Raw genomic sequence first — 18,977 nt, 5'->3', positions numbered from 1 at the left:
CCCTATTTTGCTCCAGGATAGGAGGCGGGCGACGCGCACTAAACGGTGTCCGGAATGTGCGCCTCTCTCTCCGGATGATGGCCAAGTTATTTATGGGCCCGTGCGGAGCTTGCTGGGGAAAGAGCTGTTGGCCTTATGGGCCGCTTCTCACGCTCTGCGCTCCACATTTCATTCTTCCCCGTTTTGCTCGGTTGTTGGCAACATTTTTGGGACGTTTTTGTTTTCTTTTTTCATGCCGGTTGTTAACGTGGTGGATTCTATTTCATCCGATAATACGCATGGAAATGAATCAGAATCAGGATTTAGGACGCATCCCGCGCACTGCTGTTCGATTGTGATCTTTTTTTTAAAATTATTGTATATATTGGCTGTATAATTGTCACATTGATGCAATAATGTATGTGTTAACGTCCCCCACAACAGGCTATTATGAGATATTTAAGAGGAAGCCTATTTATTGTTTTTTTGAGCTACTTTATTGTCTTTCTTGTTTTTTATTATTATTTACCTGCTTGCTTAACATGCTATTAATACTCCACGAGCTCATTCCACAATATTCTTTAATCATTTATGGATTATTTTTGAACATTTCCCATTCTTTCCATCTCCCCACTCCCACGGTTACCTGCTTCGTACTGATGGCTTTTAGTGGCATTTGTGTCTTTGTTAAATGTTAAAGACCCAGACCTAGATCAACATTTTATTTTTTTCAAACAGCAGAGCAATACGGCGAATATAAAAGGATGTGTAATATGATAACCAGAATCAATAACACGTCAAATCGCTCCCACCCAGCCTCTACTCCACTCCCCGCTGTCTCTGCTCTCGTGGTTCATATTCCGGGATATTCCGCGGGAATAAGTCCAGGTCAGCGGACCTGTCGGCGGCCGCTCGATTGGACGACAAGAGGTCTGTGCTGTGTATCGGATTTTTAGCAAGACCTTTTGATATCTCTATCTCTTTCTCTTCCCTCCCCCCCCCCCCCCCCCTTCTCTCTCTTTTTCTTCTTACTTGCAGTTCTTAGGAGCTTTCTGGAAGCCGTTTCCTTTCGCCAAAACATCAGCAAATAAGAGGAAATATTTCGGTGAGTTTTATTCTCATTTTGTATTTAGGTGATGCTTTATGTAATGTGAGAAAGAGTGGGTTATTGTCTGTTTCTATACCGACATATTTGAATTTTAGACCTTTCGATCAGGTCAAAATAATTGTTTTTAGTTTTTGCCAATACGGAAAGGAAATAGTATTTTTTTCTTACTGGGGAATATATATATATAATATATATATATATATATATATATATATATATATATATAAATAAACGGATTTGTGTCTCCACCGTTGTGTTTTTGTAGGGCTATCCTATTTTTTCCTTCCTATTGTATTGAGGGAGACGGTGTTGGTTTGGCTCCCTAATAGTCGATTCACTCCAATTGTTTCCTTTAATAATCGACCGAATCTGCAGAAAGGTGGATGCAGCCGAATGAGTGCACGCAAAATGCGTCTCCATACCTGTGTGTGTGTGCGCGTGTGTTTGTGTGTGTGTGTGGTGTGTGTGTGTGTGTGTGTGTGTGTGAGTGTGTGCGTGTGTGTGTGTGTGGTGTAATATCCTGTAATGACACGTGCTAATGTAATAATCCAGCGGTGTGAAGGGCAGTGTAATGACCGCAGCGGGGTCCCGTCATCATTTCATAAACCAGTTATTAAAACGGCCGCTGCGATAGTGACCCCGACGCTGTAATAAAAGGTAAACAGCACACACATCCGCGTGAACTAGGTCACACTGAGTTATATTCATTCAAACCAAGGAAGACATATTACAAGGCATTCTTTCTTCTCTTCTTTTTTGCATTGCTTATTTACAGCATCACAGAGTTGCTGCACATAACTGTACCAAAAAGGATTTAAAATCGTAGCTGGAGGACATTCCTTAGTGTCTTCCTCCGTGGCCTATATGTCCCGAGGGAAGGAAGAGATAGGGGGGGGGGGGGAGAAAACAAAATGGAAAGAGGATTTCCAGAGAGTTTCAGTGGTGAAACCCAATATCCGTGACTCGATCCCGAAACACGGAGCCGTCCGATGCGCGTCTGCCATCCGGGAGGGAAACATAAATAGAAAAAACAGACAGAAGAGATCTTCCCTCCTCCAGAGAATCCGCTCTGCTCTCTTCCCACACGAGAAGAAAGGAAGGACCAGATAGCTGATCACGGGTTCGGTTAATCACTGACGAGGTGTTTTTTCCAGCAGCAGTGAGCAGACCCCTTGTCCTGTTAGACGAAACAAAGAGGAACAAGAAAAGAAAAGAAAAAGACGCGGCGGTCTGAAGGAAAAGTTGCAGTCGGACACATTTCAGGCTCCCACTTCCACCTACACGGAGCTCATCCTCGCGTTTCAGCTGCCCACAGCCAATGCTATCTGTTTTAAAGTTGGGCACACACACACACACACACACACACACACACACACAAACACACACACACACACACACACTGCTGGGTGAGAGAAAACTCATAAATCTTACGTAACCATAAACGACAGGGGTAGCGTCCTGAATAATAAAAATAGATAGAAGCGTGTGTGAGAGAGAGAGAGAGAGAGAGAGAGAGAGAGAGAGAGAGAGAGAGAGAGAGAGAGAGAGAGAGAGAGAGAGAGAGAGAGAGAGAGAGAGAGAGAGAGAGAGAGTATTTGGAGGTTTATGTGTGTGTGTGTGTGTGTGTGTGTGGGGGGGGGGGTGTCTTATAGTAAGGTGTCAGCTGTTTTCATGTCTTTGATTGTGCCTCTTTCTTTCATTTCCTCCTGGTTTCTTGTCACCTTCCGTTTTTGAGCCTCTTCTTCATGTTGCATATCCGGTCCTGTGACCCTCCATTGGGTCAAAAAAACGACCTGGAAGCGGAGGACTTCAAGTGGTCCTCATCATCATGCTGATGTCAGAGCTTTCATAACCCCCTGTGTGGTTATGTGTCTCCTCTCTTCTTACTGCTTTTTTAAATCCCTTTATTACATGATCAGTATGGAGATATGGTGTGGAAATGGTAACAAAACACACCCTTTAGCTAGTTTCTGCAGGGAGGCCTGAGCTGCAGGAGGGACTCTGTAAAATATTATAATAATAATAAGACGAAGATATAGCATTCCTGGGAAAATATGGAAGGGGGGTGGAGACAGGGAGCACCTTGTCTCTTCATGCTGCCTGTCACCAAAACAGGTGCATGGCAGCAGTGTTATCCTCCCAAGAGCAAGACATCTAATCTCCACTGAGTGTGTTGTGGCTCCGACACACAACAGTCTGACTCAAGGCTGCATAAACATGTATCAGAAATATGAGTCAGAAGAATCCGACATCAAGTCACCCAACAGCTGTGCAGTGAATGGTGTTGACTTGTTTGGCTTCAGTCTATCTGATGTCAATGGCATCAATGCTTGTTGCCACATACTTTATTCATCATTTTGTATTTTGCTTCTTTTTTCTTTCTTTTTTTGGCGTCACGTGTTATTGTGAGCCATAGTGGTTTGGTTTCAGTTCCTAATATTTGGATTTGAGCGGTTCTAACCCTGAATAAATAGACTGCAGCTAACCCGCAGACACACCTGATGCTAAATGTGTCACATGTTCACCCGGGCCCACTCAGGCCCACCCGGGCCATTACCAATGCCGATGAATAGGCTCCAGTTACCCGTGCGTATTTGGTGCCTATTAATAAGAAATGGAAGTGGAGTTCCATAAAGTTTAAAACATGTTGTTGTTGTTTACCATTAGGCTACATGCAGGCTATAAATTAGGCCCATGTCTAAATAGCCCCCTGTGTGTGTTCACATAGCCGCTCGGAGATAATTACAATTTAAGACTCAATTCCGAACTCATGGCGCCGTATCAAAGCCGCCCGGTGGTTTGGGAGGAACACAGCCGCCTGCTGCGTGTTTTCACTTCCAGCCAGTGGAATTAGCATAATCTGTGCCTGACGCCGAGGGTTCGACGCGTCCGCGACTCAATCGCCGTTATTTCGTCCGTTACACAGCGGCGCGTTGTCAATAACGTACCGAGATACTACCGCCACGAACGCCGCTGCAGGCCCGACGGGGGCTACCGCTGCTGGCCGTGTGGAATAAAGCCTCCGGGAGACCGGAGCGAGCCGCACACCCATAGAACAGAGAGAGGGAGACCCGGGGGGGGGGGGGAGAAGGGCGCTCAACCGCCCGCACAAAAAAAAATGCGATGGCTTGACAATTCGCGGAGGAGCTGTTCCTCCGAGGCGGTCTGACCGAGCGGCAGAAGCTACGAGGGAACGACATTTGAGGCCATTGTTATCAGCCGGCGGCGGTGCAGGCAGCGCTGGTACTGGGGCGGAGGGTGGAGGGCGGAGGGGGGTGGGGGCGGTGGGGGTGGTGGCAGCGTGAGCAGGCAGGCTCCCGGTAAGCTCGTTCAGCTCGTGCGCTAGCTTGCCCGCCTGTAGCCTTATTAGCGCGTCGGCTACGCCAAGCCCGTTACTCTGCCCCGCGTGTCGAAGGACTCGAGCCCGTCCCCTCTCTCATCCGAGTCGGCCGTTCATGCCACACGGTGTCCGGCTCGCCGCCCACGCGCAGCCCGGTCCCCCGCTGCCGCCGCTGCCTTTGGCTCCAGGGGGTGGTGTGGTGTGGTGGTGGTGGTGGTCGCGAGCAGCCGTGCTGTAGTCTCGAGGAAGCACCGGAGGAGCAGCGGGCTTGCGGGGAGACGAAGAAGAATAAGAGGAGGAGGAGGAAGAGGAGGAGAAGGAGGAGGAGGAGGAGGAGGAGGAGGAGGAGGAGGAGAGAGAAGAAAAAAAAAACGGGAGAGAAAGACCGCGAGCGGATTCGTTATTTATTTAATTATTTATTATTGTTATTGATTACCCGAGCGAACGCGCGTGAGGACCTAATCTGCGATGCGGTGTTGCCGGGTCCGTGGCGGACTGGACCGGGACCGCCGGTGCTAAAGAAGGTAAGGAGCATCACCGGGTGCTGCTGCGCGAGCCCGAACAACACAGCCAGACACCGGGGGGTTTGCTCGCTGTGCAGTCGGCGAGCGGCGGAGCGGCGGGCTCCGTGATTTATGGCCCGTATGACTTCCATCCCGGTTCAAGAAGAGTTCACAATGCTTTAAGCTGCCGTAAGCATACCCCCCCCCCCCTTTCTCATTTTCTGGCCTTCCATCTCTGTCCCCCTCTTTTTTCTCTCTCTCTTCTTCACCGTCTCATTTCCTTCTTCCCATCCACTCTCCTCTTCCTCACTTCAAGCTATTTATTTACAAAGCAACGGCCGACCTTTATTTATTTATTTGTTTCTGCTGTGGATGATCTACTTCTCCCTTTCTAAACCCCACACGGGCCTCTGTTATTATTATTATTATTATTATTTCACACTCCGATGCATGTTATTCACACGTGTACAGGGCTTCACTGTTTGTTGATTCCAGCCGACATCGAGGCCACGAACATGGCAACAATAGCTGTGATCTGGCCAATCTTGTATTAATACTCGGCTAGTCTCCATATATTTGGCCCCTCTCTCACTGTGTGTGTGTGTGTGTGTGTGTGTGTGTGTGTGTGTATATATATGTGTGTGTGTTAATGGAATAAGGAATACGTGGATTGTCCAAGTTAATGCATTCTCTGTGTGACTCCCTGCCTGTATTGCTCCTCTCATGGCAGGCGCCATTTGTAATTTTATATCCCAGGATAAAACACAGACACTGGACACCACTCGCCGACCTCTCCAACTCCATCTCTCTCTCTCTCTCTCTCTCTCTCTCTCTCTCTCTCTCTCTCTCTCTCTCTCTCTCTCTCTCTCTCTCTCTCTCTCTCTGTTGTTTTTAGTTTGGGTGGCCGTTCCTCTGTCAGTGTAAGTGGATTATTCAGGTAGGCGTCTAGTACTTGGTGATTGTATTAAGCTGCAGCCCTACAAGCAAGGGGGCAGAGACATTACGTGTCCCGTATAATGGCGAAACAGCGATATGATTTAATAACATATTCCTCCTACACTCACTGCCACGGCCTCTCTCTCTCTCTCTCTCTCTCTCTCCCCCCCCCCCTCCTCCTCTCCCTCCCTCACTCCTTGGGACTATTCCTCTGAGTAAATAATTAGGATTCCAGCTTGTCTACTACAAAGATAAATGGCTGACATGTGTGACATGCTGAGAGCTGGAGAAGGGCTGGACTGTCTAAAACAATATAATATATATGAATACAAATAAAAACCATGATGCGCTATGGATATTTTTATATATATATATATATATATATATATATATATATATATATATATATATATATAGCGCAATTGTATCCCAAACATTCACTTTTGAAAGAGGACGTATTTAATTGTTTTTATTGTCTCTCTTGTTGCATTTTATTTCTCCCTGTTGATACATGTAGCCTCTGATATAGGCCTCGTGTGATGCGTGTGTTTAAAGAAACAATTGAACCACAAAATAAAGTGTAGCCATGAGCTTACTACCGGAAATAATTTCACATTTATTTAGGAGCTTTTTGTTTTGGAGCAGTGCAGGCCTGATATTCAACGTAACGGCGCCAATTAATGAGCATTTTAGTGTGATGTTTTTTCCTTTACATAATATATATATATATATATATATATAAATAGATTAAAACACCGGTCGGTCATCAGCTGCAGCGCTGCAGGCCGCTGGGTCCGGGCGGAGGGAGCGGACCGGGCCGCTTCACCTCCAGCTTCCAACACGTTATCTCTCTGCGGAGGAGCCATGAATACCAGCTGCTCCCTCGCGCCTGACAAGCCGGCTCTCTCGCGGGCACATCGCGGGCCCACCCTGGGCGGTGAGGGAGTTCACACGGCTGAGGTTTGGTTCCCCTCTGCCTCGCCTTTACCCCGGGCCGTGGTGGAGCACTCGGCCCTCATGAATCACTGACGATGGTTCTGTCTTTTGGTTCTATTGATGGCCTCTTTTGTTCCGAACCCAAGTACAATTATTATGTTTATTTATTGTTACTTTCCTTTTTTAGACGTAGCCATGGGCACCGTATTAACCAGATAGAATAGTCTGGAAATCATTACTCCTAAAATAATATTTTGAGAAATATTTTCGAGATCTCCTTCTTCAGCACATTCAAATTGCGAATTGGGAGCACCATTAATACGTTTTTCCCCCCGTTTTTTATCGTAATAACTTGCAATAACAAGCTATTTTCCCTCTGACCTGTGAAAATAAAATGTACCGTGAGAGAGAGAGAGAGAGGGAGAGAGAGAAGGAGAGTGGGGGAGAGGGAGAGAGAAGGAGAGGGAGAGAGAGACAGAGAGAGAGAGAGAGCGACTCCTCTGAGGCCGGAACACACCAAGCCAGGTGGAAGCGGAGGGTGACAGAAAGAGAGAATACACACTCAGACACGTTCACTACCGCCATTACGCGGCAAAACGTCACGTTCGGCTAGAATAACAGCAGACATGGCGGGGTAGTGCTTTATTATGAACACCATAATAATAATGACCAAAAACTATTCTGAATGAAGTATCAAATAGAAGAAACCGTAACGAAAATACATCCTCTCTTTTCTTTATTCGTTAATCAATTGCTAAAATAATGTGTTCATATATTCAATAATAATAACTAATTTATGACCACTTATTAATAAGGGTCATAAATAAATTAGCTTTTTGGGAGATAAATATATATATATATATATATATATATATATACAATTAATGATGCTAATAATAATAATAATAATAATATTTATTTAATGTGAATAGAGGCAACATTTCTGTAGAAATTCAACGCTATAGCTAATGAGTGTGTATGTGTGTGTGTGTGTGTGTGTGTGTGTGTGAACACTGTTTGCCCTCATGATGCCTCCTCCACCAGAGCATCTGCAGGCTGTGCACTGGGAGGAGGGGGAGGGTTAATGGGGGGGGGGGGGGGGGGAAAGAAAAGCAGTGGTTTCTATTCATGTCATGGCGCCTTTCATGGGAGGAAGATGGATTTATCTCTCTCATTTCTCCGTTCTGCCTCTCCTAACCTTTCAGGTCAGATCACAGGAGGCCGTTGGAGAGACAACGTCACGTGACCCCCCGTGCCAAATGGTCTTCCGGCAGCAGCTCTCAGCAAGGACCGGAGCACGCCAAGACGCCGCCACCTCTCTCAGAAATGCAGAAGACAACATACTACGACAACTCCTCTGCGCTCTTCGGTGGCTACTCCTCCTACCAGGTGCAGGGGGGCGGCGGCGGCGGCGGCGGCGGCAGCAGCGGCCTCCAACGGCTTCGGGGGCTACGATGCACCGGTCCCAGTGTCCCACCACCAGCCGGCCTTCCAGTCGGCGGCCCACCTGGACGTGGATTCGTACCAGCGCTCGGCCTGCTCGCTACAGTCGCTGGGGAGTAACAGCGGCCACCATCAGCAGCAGCAGCAGCAGCAGCTCGCCAAGAACAAGGAGCTGAACGGCAGCTGCATGCGGCCCAGCCTGCCCCCCGAGCACTGCCCAGGCTCCCAGGTGTCCCCTCCGCTGCCCCCCAACCCGAGCAACGGCAATAACGGGGCCCAGCAGCCGGGGGGCGCCGCCGGGGCCTCCTCTGTCTCCAAAGCAGGCCCCAATAAGTCGTCCAACTCGTCCTCCTCCATATCGTCCTCCACGTCGTCGTCGTCCTCCTCCTCGCTGCCCCCCAACCCCACTGTGGCCAAGCATATCTTCCCCTGGATGAAAGAGTGTCGACAGGCGACCAAGCAGAAAAACTGTTCGCCCAGCAACAACTCTGGCAACGGTGTGTTCCACTACACCTGTCTCTGTCTCTCTGTGTGTCTCCCTCCCCATGGCACCACACAAACATGTCCTCTTACACTAGTCTCTTCCTCCTCTTTTCTTTCCTCTCCTTCTATTTCTTCCTTCCTTCACTTTCCTTCCTCATTAGCGCCTTTTTTTCTTCTTCTTCTTCTTCCCCCTATTATACTCCCATCACCACGTCCATCTTTCCTCACCTCTCTTATCAACATCCCCTTTCAAAGCTCCGGATCCCCGGAGGATTTAAAAGGTTTCTCAGACTGTTATGGCCAAACAGGTTTCCACAGGCACTGGTTCAGACGACTAGTCAAACTGGTAATCTGGAGACGGAGTCTGTCTGCTGGTCCAAGGTCATTTTAGGCTCTTATATTGCTTTTTAATGACCCAGAGTGCTGCTGAGCCTCTCCCAGAGAGACAGCATGTTAGCACGGGAGCTAAATCCATTCTGCTCTGAACCAGTTTGATCGAGTCCCCTGAGGGACCGGAGCCCATCAGTGGAGAGACTGTAAAAAACTAAAAAGTCTAGCAGTGAAGAGTAAAAGAGCTCAAAGGTCAGAGGCCTGGCCGTGCACAACCTAGGAATGCTCAGGTAAACGAGTAAGAAGCAGGAAGATAATTTATATTTTGGTATGGCTGCTATCTTTAGGGAAAATATGTAGTTATTGATATCATGTGTGCAAATGAAAGGTGGATGTTTGAATTCAACAAATCAAGATCTCAACAATTCCTGCGCTTCCTTATTTTAACACTTATTGTGTTAAGTCCAGAGCCGGAGTCAGGATGTTATTAGCTTAGCTTTGAATAAAGAAGGCTACAGCTAGTGGAATAACACGCCAAACACCAACTAATTAACCCGTTGCATCTTCTCCCCGTTTGGTCGCATGATGTTAATACAAATGGTTGTGGCTTCAGAGAGAGTTCAATGTTTCTTAGCCAGAAACAGCGACTTCCTGCGAGCCGCCCACACTGATTGGCTTCGTTAGTTTCGATTAGTTAGGGTTAAGCATGAGGAGTGGCATGCGTTTAGGGTTAGGCTAAAGAGAGAAAGGGAGAAAAGGCCAAAGATGAGAGAGGTAAACATTACAAATATGAAATGTTTAAAACGATGTCCCAACAGGATGAGTTTAGCTCACCAGCCTGCAGCCAATGCTGTACACCTCCCTTCATTCAGGTACTTTTTCCCACCTCCTTCCTCTCCTCATAGGCCTCCCCTCTGTCTCCTGCTCCTCTCCTTCTTTTAAAGCCACAGAAAGAAAGAAAGATATTAAAAAAAGGGTGAATTTAAATGCCATAACATAAACAGATCTCCACGGAGGGAGAATGACATGCACACATTTGAAATGGTAGATATTAGTGAATGTGTGTGTGTGTGTGGGGGGAGGGGGGGTGATGAATTTGAATATCATGTCTGATAACAGGCAAAGGAAATGGTCATTGAGGCAGACAGATTGGTAGTTATCAACGAGCAAGAATATGTTCCGCCGTAATAAATATGAGTCTGATATTCAGAAGGCATTCAGCCGACCAGGCCGAGGGCTGAGGGGAGATTAGACTGTTTATTGATGAGAATTTGAAACCATAATTTTTTGAGAATGTCACCGCTTCGCGAGACGGATGATGTGATGGTTGCCTCTCTCATCTCTCCGTCTCTGTGAGAGTCAACTGTTTACACTGAGAGAGCGAAGGCATGGAGGGATGGATCTCAGCGTGAACTCGGCTTATTAGTATGCAAACGCATATATTAAATGTATACAAATAAATAAATAAAAAAGGACAAAGGCGCAAGTAATATACAGAGGAAAAAAATGATCACATGGGAAAAAATATATTGTAATCTCTGATATTAACGGGTACATTTAGGAAAAATGTACCCATGTACAAGAAAAAGATTAAAGTCCCAAATTAGCTTTTTTTAATACAGAAATGGCCCCCTCGGTACCACTTTGTGCATGGTTGGATCAATGCCGGTGCAAAATATATGATTATTTTTATTTATGTTGGGAACACTACTTTAGGCGCGATGATGCGGTCTTTGCACTCGCCCCGGTTTATAGATGGCGTCTGTGGTGTGATGAGGTTCACCCAACCTTGTAAAGTAAAGCAAAAACGTTCTCAATTTGCAACTCTAATCTCAGAGAATATATTTTTTTCATGAATGTATTACTTACTATAATCTTGTGGAATGTTTGAGGTTTTTCTCCCTTAACCAGCTTCGTACGTTTCTACATTTTGCCCCTTGAATGGCCCCAATACAGCGTTGTGTGCCATTAAGCAGAAAGAAGCAGACACGTTGTTATAAACTCACTGGTTTGTTCACTTTATTTCTAAAAAATCAAATCACTATTATTACCAAAACTTCCTATTTCCACTTTGACCTACTTTACTTAGTTGTGTGTACCAGATACACCGAGCTAAAGCTAATACATCAACACTTCATGGAGGTTATCATGTTCGGTTATGTTGAGAGAATTTAGTTTCTGTTATGCTGAAAGGAGTTTATATTATTATTATTATTATTATTATTATTATTATTTCTATTATTCTAGCCTTACTGATATAAATCGGTTGGAGATCATATCAGAAACACCCTCAGTGTGATGCAATAGCATCAAACCAAAGCTGAACATTACCTTTAGTTAAGTTTAAATTGTCAGTGGTTTGTTCACCTACTCTTTTTACTGATAGTATAAGGCCCTTAGAAGTCCTCTTAAGATGCTTATTAACACATATGTGACTGTATAAGTGTTAATAGTAACATCAGACAAACGTTTATTGTTAGAATATGAGACATTTATGATCACTTATGAGAAACTTGTTAACACTTGCTCATAATAGCTTTACAAACACATTCATTGAGTTAATTTAATTGTTAAAGCTTCACAAAGCTGTTGATAACATATAACAATGTTTATAAGCAGCTTCTAAGGACTTATGAGGACCTTATTACCCATTAAGTAACGATTATTGCAATGACCTTAAATTTAACGCCTTAACGCTATGATTTTTCCTTCCTTATTGTGAGAGTAAACAGCCGTGTGTGACGGGGGCTTTAAAGTCCTCTTATCTTCTGAAACACCCAGGCTGTTTTTTATCCAAACTCCACTCTGACTGATAAAGAAGCGACTGCCAGCTGATTTGAGGTTCACCAGCTTTTTTTGGCTCAAATGATGTTTCTTTGAAACAGTTCTCCCGCTGCTTCAGACTGCTCCAGCCCTTCTTTGTGTCGGGGAACCAGCTGTGATCTGGGATACCGTTCGGCTCTGTTCGGAGTTAGTCAGTTTCTGTAAGCTGGACTTCTTCTGGGCCAGATGCAGCACGACGAAGTGAGCCTCACTTCCTCGTGCTGCAGCTGCCATCGCTGCCGGGGGGTTGTCTTTCCAGCCCAGATGCAATTTGGCTGCCCCCCGGCCCTCCGTCACTTAATAACTGCCACTGTTATGAAGTGTTGACAACTAATATCGGGGGATAATTCAGCCAGCACGCCCAGACCCCCCTCTGCTTTATTAAGAAGCTGAATGCTTTCAATTTCCTCCAGCAAGCAGCCAGAGTGTTTATTCTCTCTTCCTCTGGCTCTCTGCATTCATCCCATCATCTTTTGACCTGCTTCTTACGTGTTATTCTTTCCAGTCTTTTCAGTTTCTCACACTTTCCTTCTCTCTAATGTTTAGGGTTTTGTGTGCTCCTGTGGTTTAAAGAAGAAAAAAGCGTTCCCATATATCCTGTCCACGTCATAATCTCCTCTCGTCTCCTCTCCAGCGTCAGGAGGAGCGGAGAGTGGCAGCAGCGGTGAGAAGAGTCCCACCGGCGGTTCGTCGGCGTCGTCCAAGCGCGCCCGCACGGCATACACCAGCGCCCAGCTGGTGGAGCTGGAGAAGGAGTTCCACTTCAACAGGTACCTGTGTCGGCCACGCCGCGTGGAGATGGCCAACCTGCTCAACCTGTCCGAACGCCAGATCAAGATCTGGTTCCAGAACCGCCGCATGAAGTACAAGAAGGACCAGAAGTCCAAAGGCTTGAGCTCCAGTTCCGGGGGGCCCTCGCCGACCAGCTCGCCGACCCTGACCATGCAGTCCTCCGCCAGCTTCCTCAACTCCATGCACCCCATGGGAGGGGGAGTCGGGCCCGGCTACGACGTCCCTTCTCCGCCGTCCTTCGGCAAGCCCCACCAGTCTTACTCCATGTCCACCGCCTACTCCAACGTCCCCATGAAGGGCTGTCCCCCCCAACAGAAGTACGGCGCCCCTGACCCGGACTACGGTGACCCCCATCCTCACCACGGCCTAGTGCAGGCAAACAACGCTGGATACGGGACTCCCACCAACATGCAGGCCAGTCCGGTCTACGTGGGGGGTGGCAGCTATGTGGAACCCATGCCCGGCTCAGGGCCCTCCATGTACGGGCTAAACCACCTCGGCCCCACTCCTCCCCACCACCAAACCATGGACTACAACGGCGCGGGGCCTATGTCGGGCGCCAACCAGCACCACGTGGGTGGAGGGGGCCCCCCGGGCCCCTGCGACCCTCCAACGCACCCGACGTACACCGAGCTGTCGGCGCACCACACCTCGACTCAGGGCAGAATCCAGGAAGCACCCAAGCTCACTCACCTGTAGCAGGTTAGGAAAAACAAACGACAACGTAGGAAGTAGTGAAGACGACACACAGACGCGACTCACTAACAGACTCACTAACACGCTGCGACGGGACGGCAGGAGACAGACAGGGGCCACTAAGGGGAGTAGTCCAGCCCCCCTGTTTCCACTGCCTTCTCATGAGGGCTAAGCGTTCACTGTTCCCTTTAAAGTGCAGCTAATTTGATTTATTTAAGATTCTCTTACGTGAAGCAGCACGAGCACAAAGCATTCATGCTGCTAGAAGAGTAAACAAAAGGCGCTCTGCAATGTTGACGACCATTTCCAAATATTTTTTTAAAGCCGGGACCAAACTTACTGACGTGCGTCTTCGTACGGGGAATTATTTTCTCTCACACAAGCCTTTTTAGAGCAATTTACACACTCGTGGGTGTCCCAGGTGCAGCGAAGCATATTGTAGGCGCGGGAGAAGAAGTGTACAGTCAATTGTCCCCCCCCTCCTCTCCCCCCCCCCCCTCCCCCCCCCCGGGGGACAATAAATGTCACTGGTGCAGAGACATATCGGCAGCTGTACGGCACAACGGGATCTGAAGGCGTTTAGTGGATAATCCACTGGACAGTCAATCAGGAAACTACAATGTGGACTATTTCAAACACTTTTTCATTTCAAAACAATTCTCAGAAACAGAAAGAAAAAGAAATCGTGTGTTTAAGTTACACAGCAAAACTAATTATTGCAAAGCAGTTCTATTCTGCAGCTGTAGCTCAGCTAGCATGTTAGGTGGAGCTATAGTGTTATTGCTTCACCCCCCACCCCCACACACACACACATATACAACAAGCAGCTCTCCGGCCTGCTCAATGAAATAGTTGAGATTTTAATATTTTAATAGTCGGTTTAACGGGGTGGTTTCGATTTATGACGCTGATCTCCAGGGCACGTCGTCAGCCCGGTTGAGCTGGGTGGGGGGTTCTGAGAGAGGGGGGGGAGGACGACAACAGAAATGTACAGCTCTCGTCTTCCTCTGAGTCACATTAAAAATAATATTTAAAAAACCGACACCAACAAAACCACTGGACGGTCTTCCCCAACTGTCTCCTCCCGCCTCCTGCCAGACCGGACCAGACCGGACCACGACTAACCCACTGTCTCCTGTCTGTGGCAGCAGCATACGGCTTCTGAAGGAGGCCAACAATGTTCCCACAATCCGCCACAGACCCCCCCTCCCCCCCCCCCACCACCACCACCACCACCACCACACACACACACACACACACACACACACACACACACACATATATCCATCAACCACATGCCCCCCCATCAATCTAAACAGGGTTTAAGAAGCAAGGAGCACAAAGCTCCCATGTAGACGCACATCTGCGCTCAGCTCACACGCAGCAATGCTAAGCTAGCTTCCTTCTCGTTGACATACATCCAGCCAGGTGACCAGCTGTTGACATCTTCACACAAACACAGGAGAGGACATGGAAGAGACATTTAATGTTCTTGTTTTAGCACATCATCGACACAGGGTAACTAATAAGAGTGGAGAACACTATTTATTTATGTTTGGGTGAGTTATTGCCCCCCCCCCCCCTCTCTCTTTCTCGCTCCCTCTCTCTATCACTTTGGAAGGGTTCTCTTTGGCTACCATTAGCGAACACCAATGGAGAAGTTGTCCACCTTTGATATTGTTTTGTTTTGTTCTCGCATATCTTGACTTTTAACGTGGATACAGGGTATATATTTGAACAAAAATGCATGTCCCAGAGATCTGAGCTGATGTGTGTAATGCTTCTGCTTTTGTTAATGAAAAACAACTGGGTTTATTTGATGGAACGGTCTTTGCTGTTCTGGAAATAAACCTCCTGTATTGTTTTTTCTTCTTCTTAAAAAGTGCAGATCTACGCAAAAGCTATCACATCCGGGCATCATTGTTGCACTTAGAGTTTACATTTTGATGGTTAAAGGTAAAAAATAATAATAATAATGATGAAATCTTATTTTGAAGACGGAAGGCCCTCCAATCAAAGCGTCTTTCGCCTATGTGTGTTCAAGTGAACATTCATATATAAATATTTATTTGTTATAGCCAGTTTAAAAAAAAAAAAAAAGACTTTCTGTTTTGTATTATTATTATTTATCCTTCATGTATTTATATCGAGAAAAAATACTGTACTTTTTTAGTATTTACCTGTTATGAAAGAAAAAAAAAACGTTGTGTTTCTTCTTGTCCATTGTACTGAAGTTACATTTTTTTTAGTTCTTGTATTTTAGAAGAAGAATACGTAGTTTTTATGTTCCTATGATGACCCTTGTACATACATGTCTTGGCTTGTACAGGGAAAAAGGCAAGGGCGGGGTCGTGACCCCTCCGGGCATAGTCTGAAACATTTAGATAAACTACTAGCTGGAAAAAAAGAGTCTTTCTTTTTCTTTTTGGAGAGAAAAACAACTTCTTTCTTTGTCCTTTGTAGCTCCTCTTTTCTTTCATTGTTGAGAGAGTTGTCTGTCGAACAATTCTTTAATAAAATGTTATGTTATTCAGAGATATCTCCGGCTTGTTGATGATTCACAGGTGCTTTTGGTGATTCAAACGTCGTCATCGGTATCAGCAGTGTTGCTGTGAGGTACAAACCATGGCAACGTACAAACACTTCTCTTCTCTTTGAAAACTAAAACTATGAAAACACCAGGATCAGAAATAAGCTCAACTTTTAAAGTAAGTCCGGTTCTGTGGTTCTACTGTCCCTTTAAAATCAGCTGACCTCGAGGATAGAACCCCCCAAAAGCAACATGACAAAACCCCTACTTTGAAATAAAAACAATTTAAGATGCAGGGCATTACTTAACAACTGGTTTAACGCGGTTGCGTAACCCCCGGCGGAGGGGCCGCAATGTGACGGTGTGGGCGTGACACCTTTCCAACAAGCGGCGCTGACGTGACAGTGTTGAGCGTCGGTCAAGGCCTTGGGGCTGAAGCACGGCCTCGCTGTCAGAACACGCCCCCTCTGAAGGCGTGAGCAACGTGTAACGCTTCACGACTTCCAATCCTCTGCGAGTCTCTCTTTAGGAAGAAGCAGGTGATGCTGGTGGCAAGTTAGCCTCCATAGACCGTCCAGCAGATGGTTGGACTTATTTCAAGTATCGGTCTTGCTATAGTCGTACGATGCATGACGTCAAAGAGTATTTAGACGTTTCAATATGTATTATTTGTTTAACTATTTGCTTTACTTTCGATTAACAATCGACTGTTTGCTTCTGGGTTGACTTCATGTATTCATTGTTCCTTTTGCTCGTGCTGAAGATGTTCATTTTCACTCTCTGGGGTCAGAATAGTTTGACCTTTTTCAACAAATAGGCGACCCAAGACACACGTCATCTTAAAGGGACAGTCCCCCCCCCCCCCAACTCTATTCATTTTACCCGTGGTGCTCTTCATCAATCTCAATGGTTTTGGTGTGAGGTGGCACGTTTTTTCTTTGGATGTGGGTCAAAACAAGAGAGGTTTCTGAGTTGTTCCCATTGGTCCTTTTGGCACAAGCTGGCGTGATGTAGTTCCATTCCACTGACACTGTACATGTCTAAAACAACTCACACCGAAATGACTTATATTGATAATCAGCACTACGAGGTGAGAGGGGAACCATCATTATTTTGGGGTGAACTGTCCCTTTAACGTTTTCTCTCTTTCAGCCTTTGCTCTTTTCCCCTTTTTCCCTTCTTATGTTGCATTCTTCTTCTTTTCACACGCAGTCTGATCCTTTATGTCCCATGATGTTGTTTATGACTAAAAAAAGCCCTGAGGCCTGCGCCCTGGCCCAGTCACATGGTCTCTGCCCCCCCCCCCCCCCCCCTCCTCTCTTTCCATCTCTCTCACTCTTACACGCGCTTGTGCTGAGAGGCCTGAGAGCAGCATAAAACTTGGGACATAAATCAGGCTCCCGTAAATAATGGCCGCACTTCCCTTTACATCTCCGTTGGACTAACAGACAATAAAAACACCAATAAGCAGAGATTGGATCTAATTTATTGCCTCATAAAAACAGGCGGAGGGCTTCACAGCAAGGCAGGCTGCGCTGGAAACAGTACAGCTCTTACTATATGCTCTTACAGGTACACGCACACTGATCTGGAGTCAGACGGTTTTAAGGCAGGGGATTCCCCCCCAGAACAGAAGTCTTTGTTTTATCTTGCAGATAACAACAACAACATCATAATAACTATTGTTATTATTATTATTATTATTATTATTGTTGTTGTTATTATTATTATTATTATTATGACTACATAAATAAAAGCTGCCTATAAACATCCTCGACATTTAAATCAATATGAAGTAGACTAATTATATTTTAAATGAGATCAAATCCAACCCATAGTTACTGGTGTGTTATAGTTGTTTTACACCGAGGAACCCTAAAACAAGAGAATTGCCAAATATAATAAAAGTCACAAATCCCCATCTTCAGTCGACCAATCCACGCGTCCCGTGTGATAGCAAGAAAAAAAACGGCCAACACAACTTCCAATAAACTCGTCGGTAATTTAACACAAAAAAACCCCAATATATATATATATATATATATATATATATATATATATATATAAAAATACATATATAAAAATACATATATATATATCAATTTCAGAAGTAACCTAAAGCACCAGATGAAGAGCAGACACCGGGCTGCGGTGCTTTGTGATGTTGGAGCCTCCGCCTCACCGCCTGCGCTTTTAATGCTGCCTTCAATGGCCCTCACTCCCACGCGCATTTCTGCCCCCCACCCCTCCTCTGCCTTCTCTTTCAGAGTACCCAAATGGCATGGGAACGAGAGGCGCGAGCTAAACAGCATTTTCTCCATTTGTATCTGAGTGCTTTTATTATTTGTATGTATTTTGTCCCTCAACCGATAAAATATAGCGGCGTGACGTTTATATATGGGAGTGCATTTTGCCGCGCGTAAAGTCTGTGCGAAAAAATAAAATAAATAAACAATAAAACACGGGGAGTAATGGATCTAAAGGGAGAAGGGGGGGGGCTGCTTGTTATTTAGGGAGAGAAGAGGGGCTGCTGTCAGGCTCTTTGCAGGCAGTGAAAGATTGATCACCTCACATTTGCTCTACACTCGGGGCTCCTCGAGCCCTCCCCAAAAATATCCTCCCCAGCTCGGGATCTTTATGAGAAAGAAAATAATAATAATAATAAAAAGATCTACATGTGCGTCCTGTTGAGCCCGAAGGCCACTCATCACACTCTCACTTGCTATTAGCCTTCATATTGCTGCGGTATTATTAGTATTTTTAGTATTTCTTCCTTCTCACTCCTTTTTGTTCGAGCTGCACGGAGCGACCTCGCTGTGAACTCTCTCTCTCTCTCTCTCTCTCTCGCTCTCTCCCTCTCTCTCTCTGCGTAAACACACCGGACATCTTTAACACATACATCCCAGAGAGAGAGAGAGAGAGAGAGAGAGAGAGAGAGAGAGAGAGAGAGGGCTATTTTAGTGTAGACAACATTTTAGGGTTCCATCTCTCACACGCGCGCTCCTGCAACTATTTAAAAAAAGACAAGAAAAGTAACATGATCCAATGATTAGAACAAAAAGAAAGCACACTTACACC

General features: G+C 46.0%; 2 protein-coding genes across 2 annotated transcripts in view; both read left to right on the top strand.

Moving 5' to 3' along the window:
- Positions 1-3,660, top strand: part of hoxb5a (homeobox B5a) — a 5,964-nt gene extending 2,304 nt beyond the window's left edge. Inside the window, exons 3-4 of the mRNA XM_034539036.1 lie at positions 796-909; positions 3,627-3,660. Coding sequence (XP_034394927.1) covers positions 796-909; positions 3,627-3,660 — 148 coding nt within the window. The remainder of the gene's footprint in view (positions 1-795; positions 910-3,626) is intronic.
- A 4,362-nt stretch (positions 3,661-8,022) lies between these two features.
- hoxb3a (homeobox B3a) lies at positions 8,023-13,817 on the top strand. Its single transcript, XM_034539645.1, is given in 3 exon segments — positions 8,023-8,218; positions 8,220-8,742; positions 12,516-13,817. Coding segments are annotated over 3 exon segments (1,470 nt in total). The 5' UTR covers positions 8,023-8,128; the 3' UTR covers positions 13,373-13,817.
- Positions 13,818-18,977: the final 5,160 nt, after the last annotated feature.

The sequence above is a fragment of the Cyclopterus lumpus genome, chromosome 8, assembly GCF_009769545.1.
Source record: "Cyclopterus lumpus isolate fCycLum1 chromosome 8, fCycLum1.pri, whole genome shotgun sequence".
Lineage (NCBI taxonomy): Eukaryota > Metazoa > Chordata > Actinopteri > Perciformes > Cyclopteridae > Cyclopterus > Cyclopterus lumpus.
This window is presented reverse-complemented; position numbering and strand designations above follow the sequence as displayed.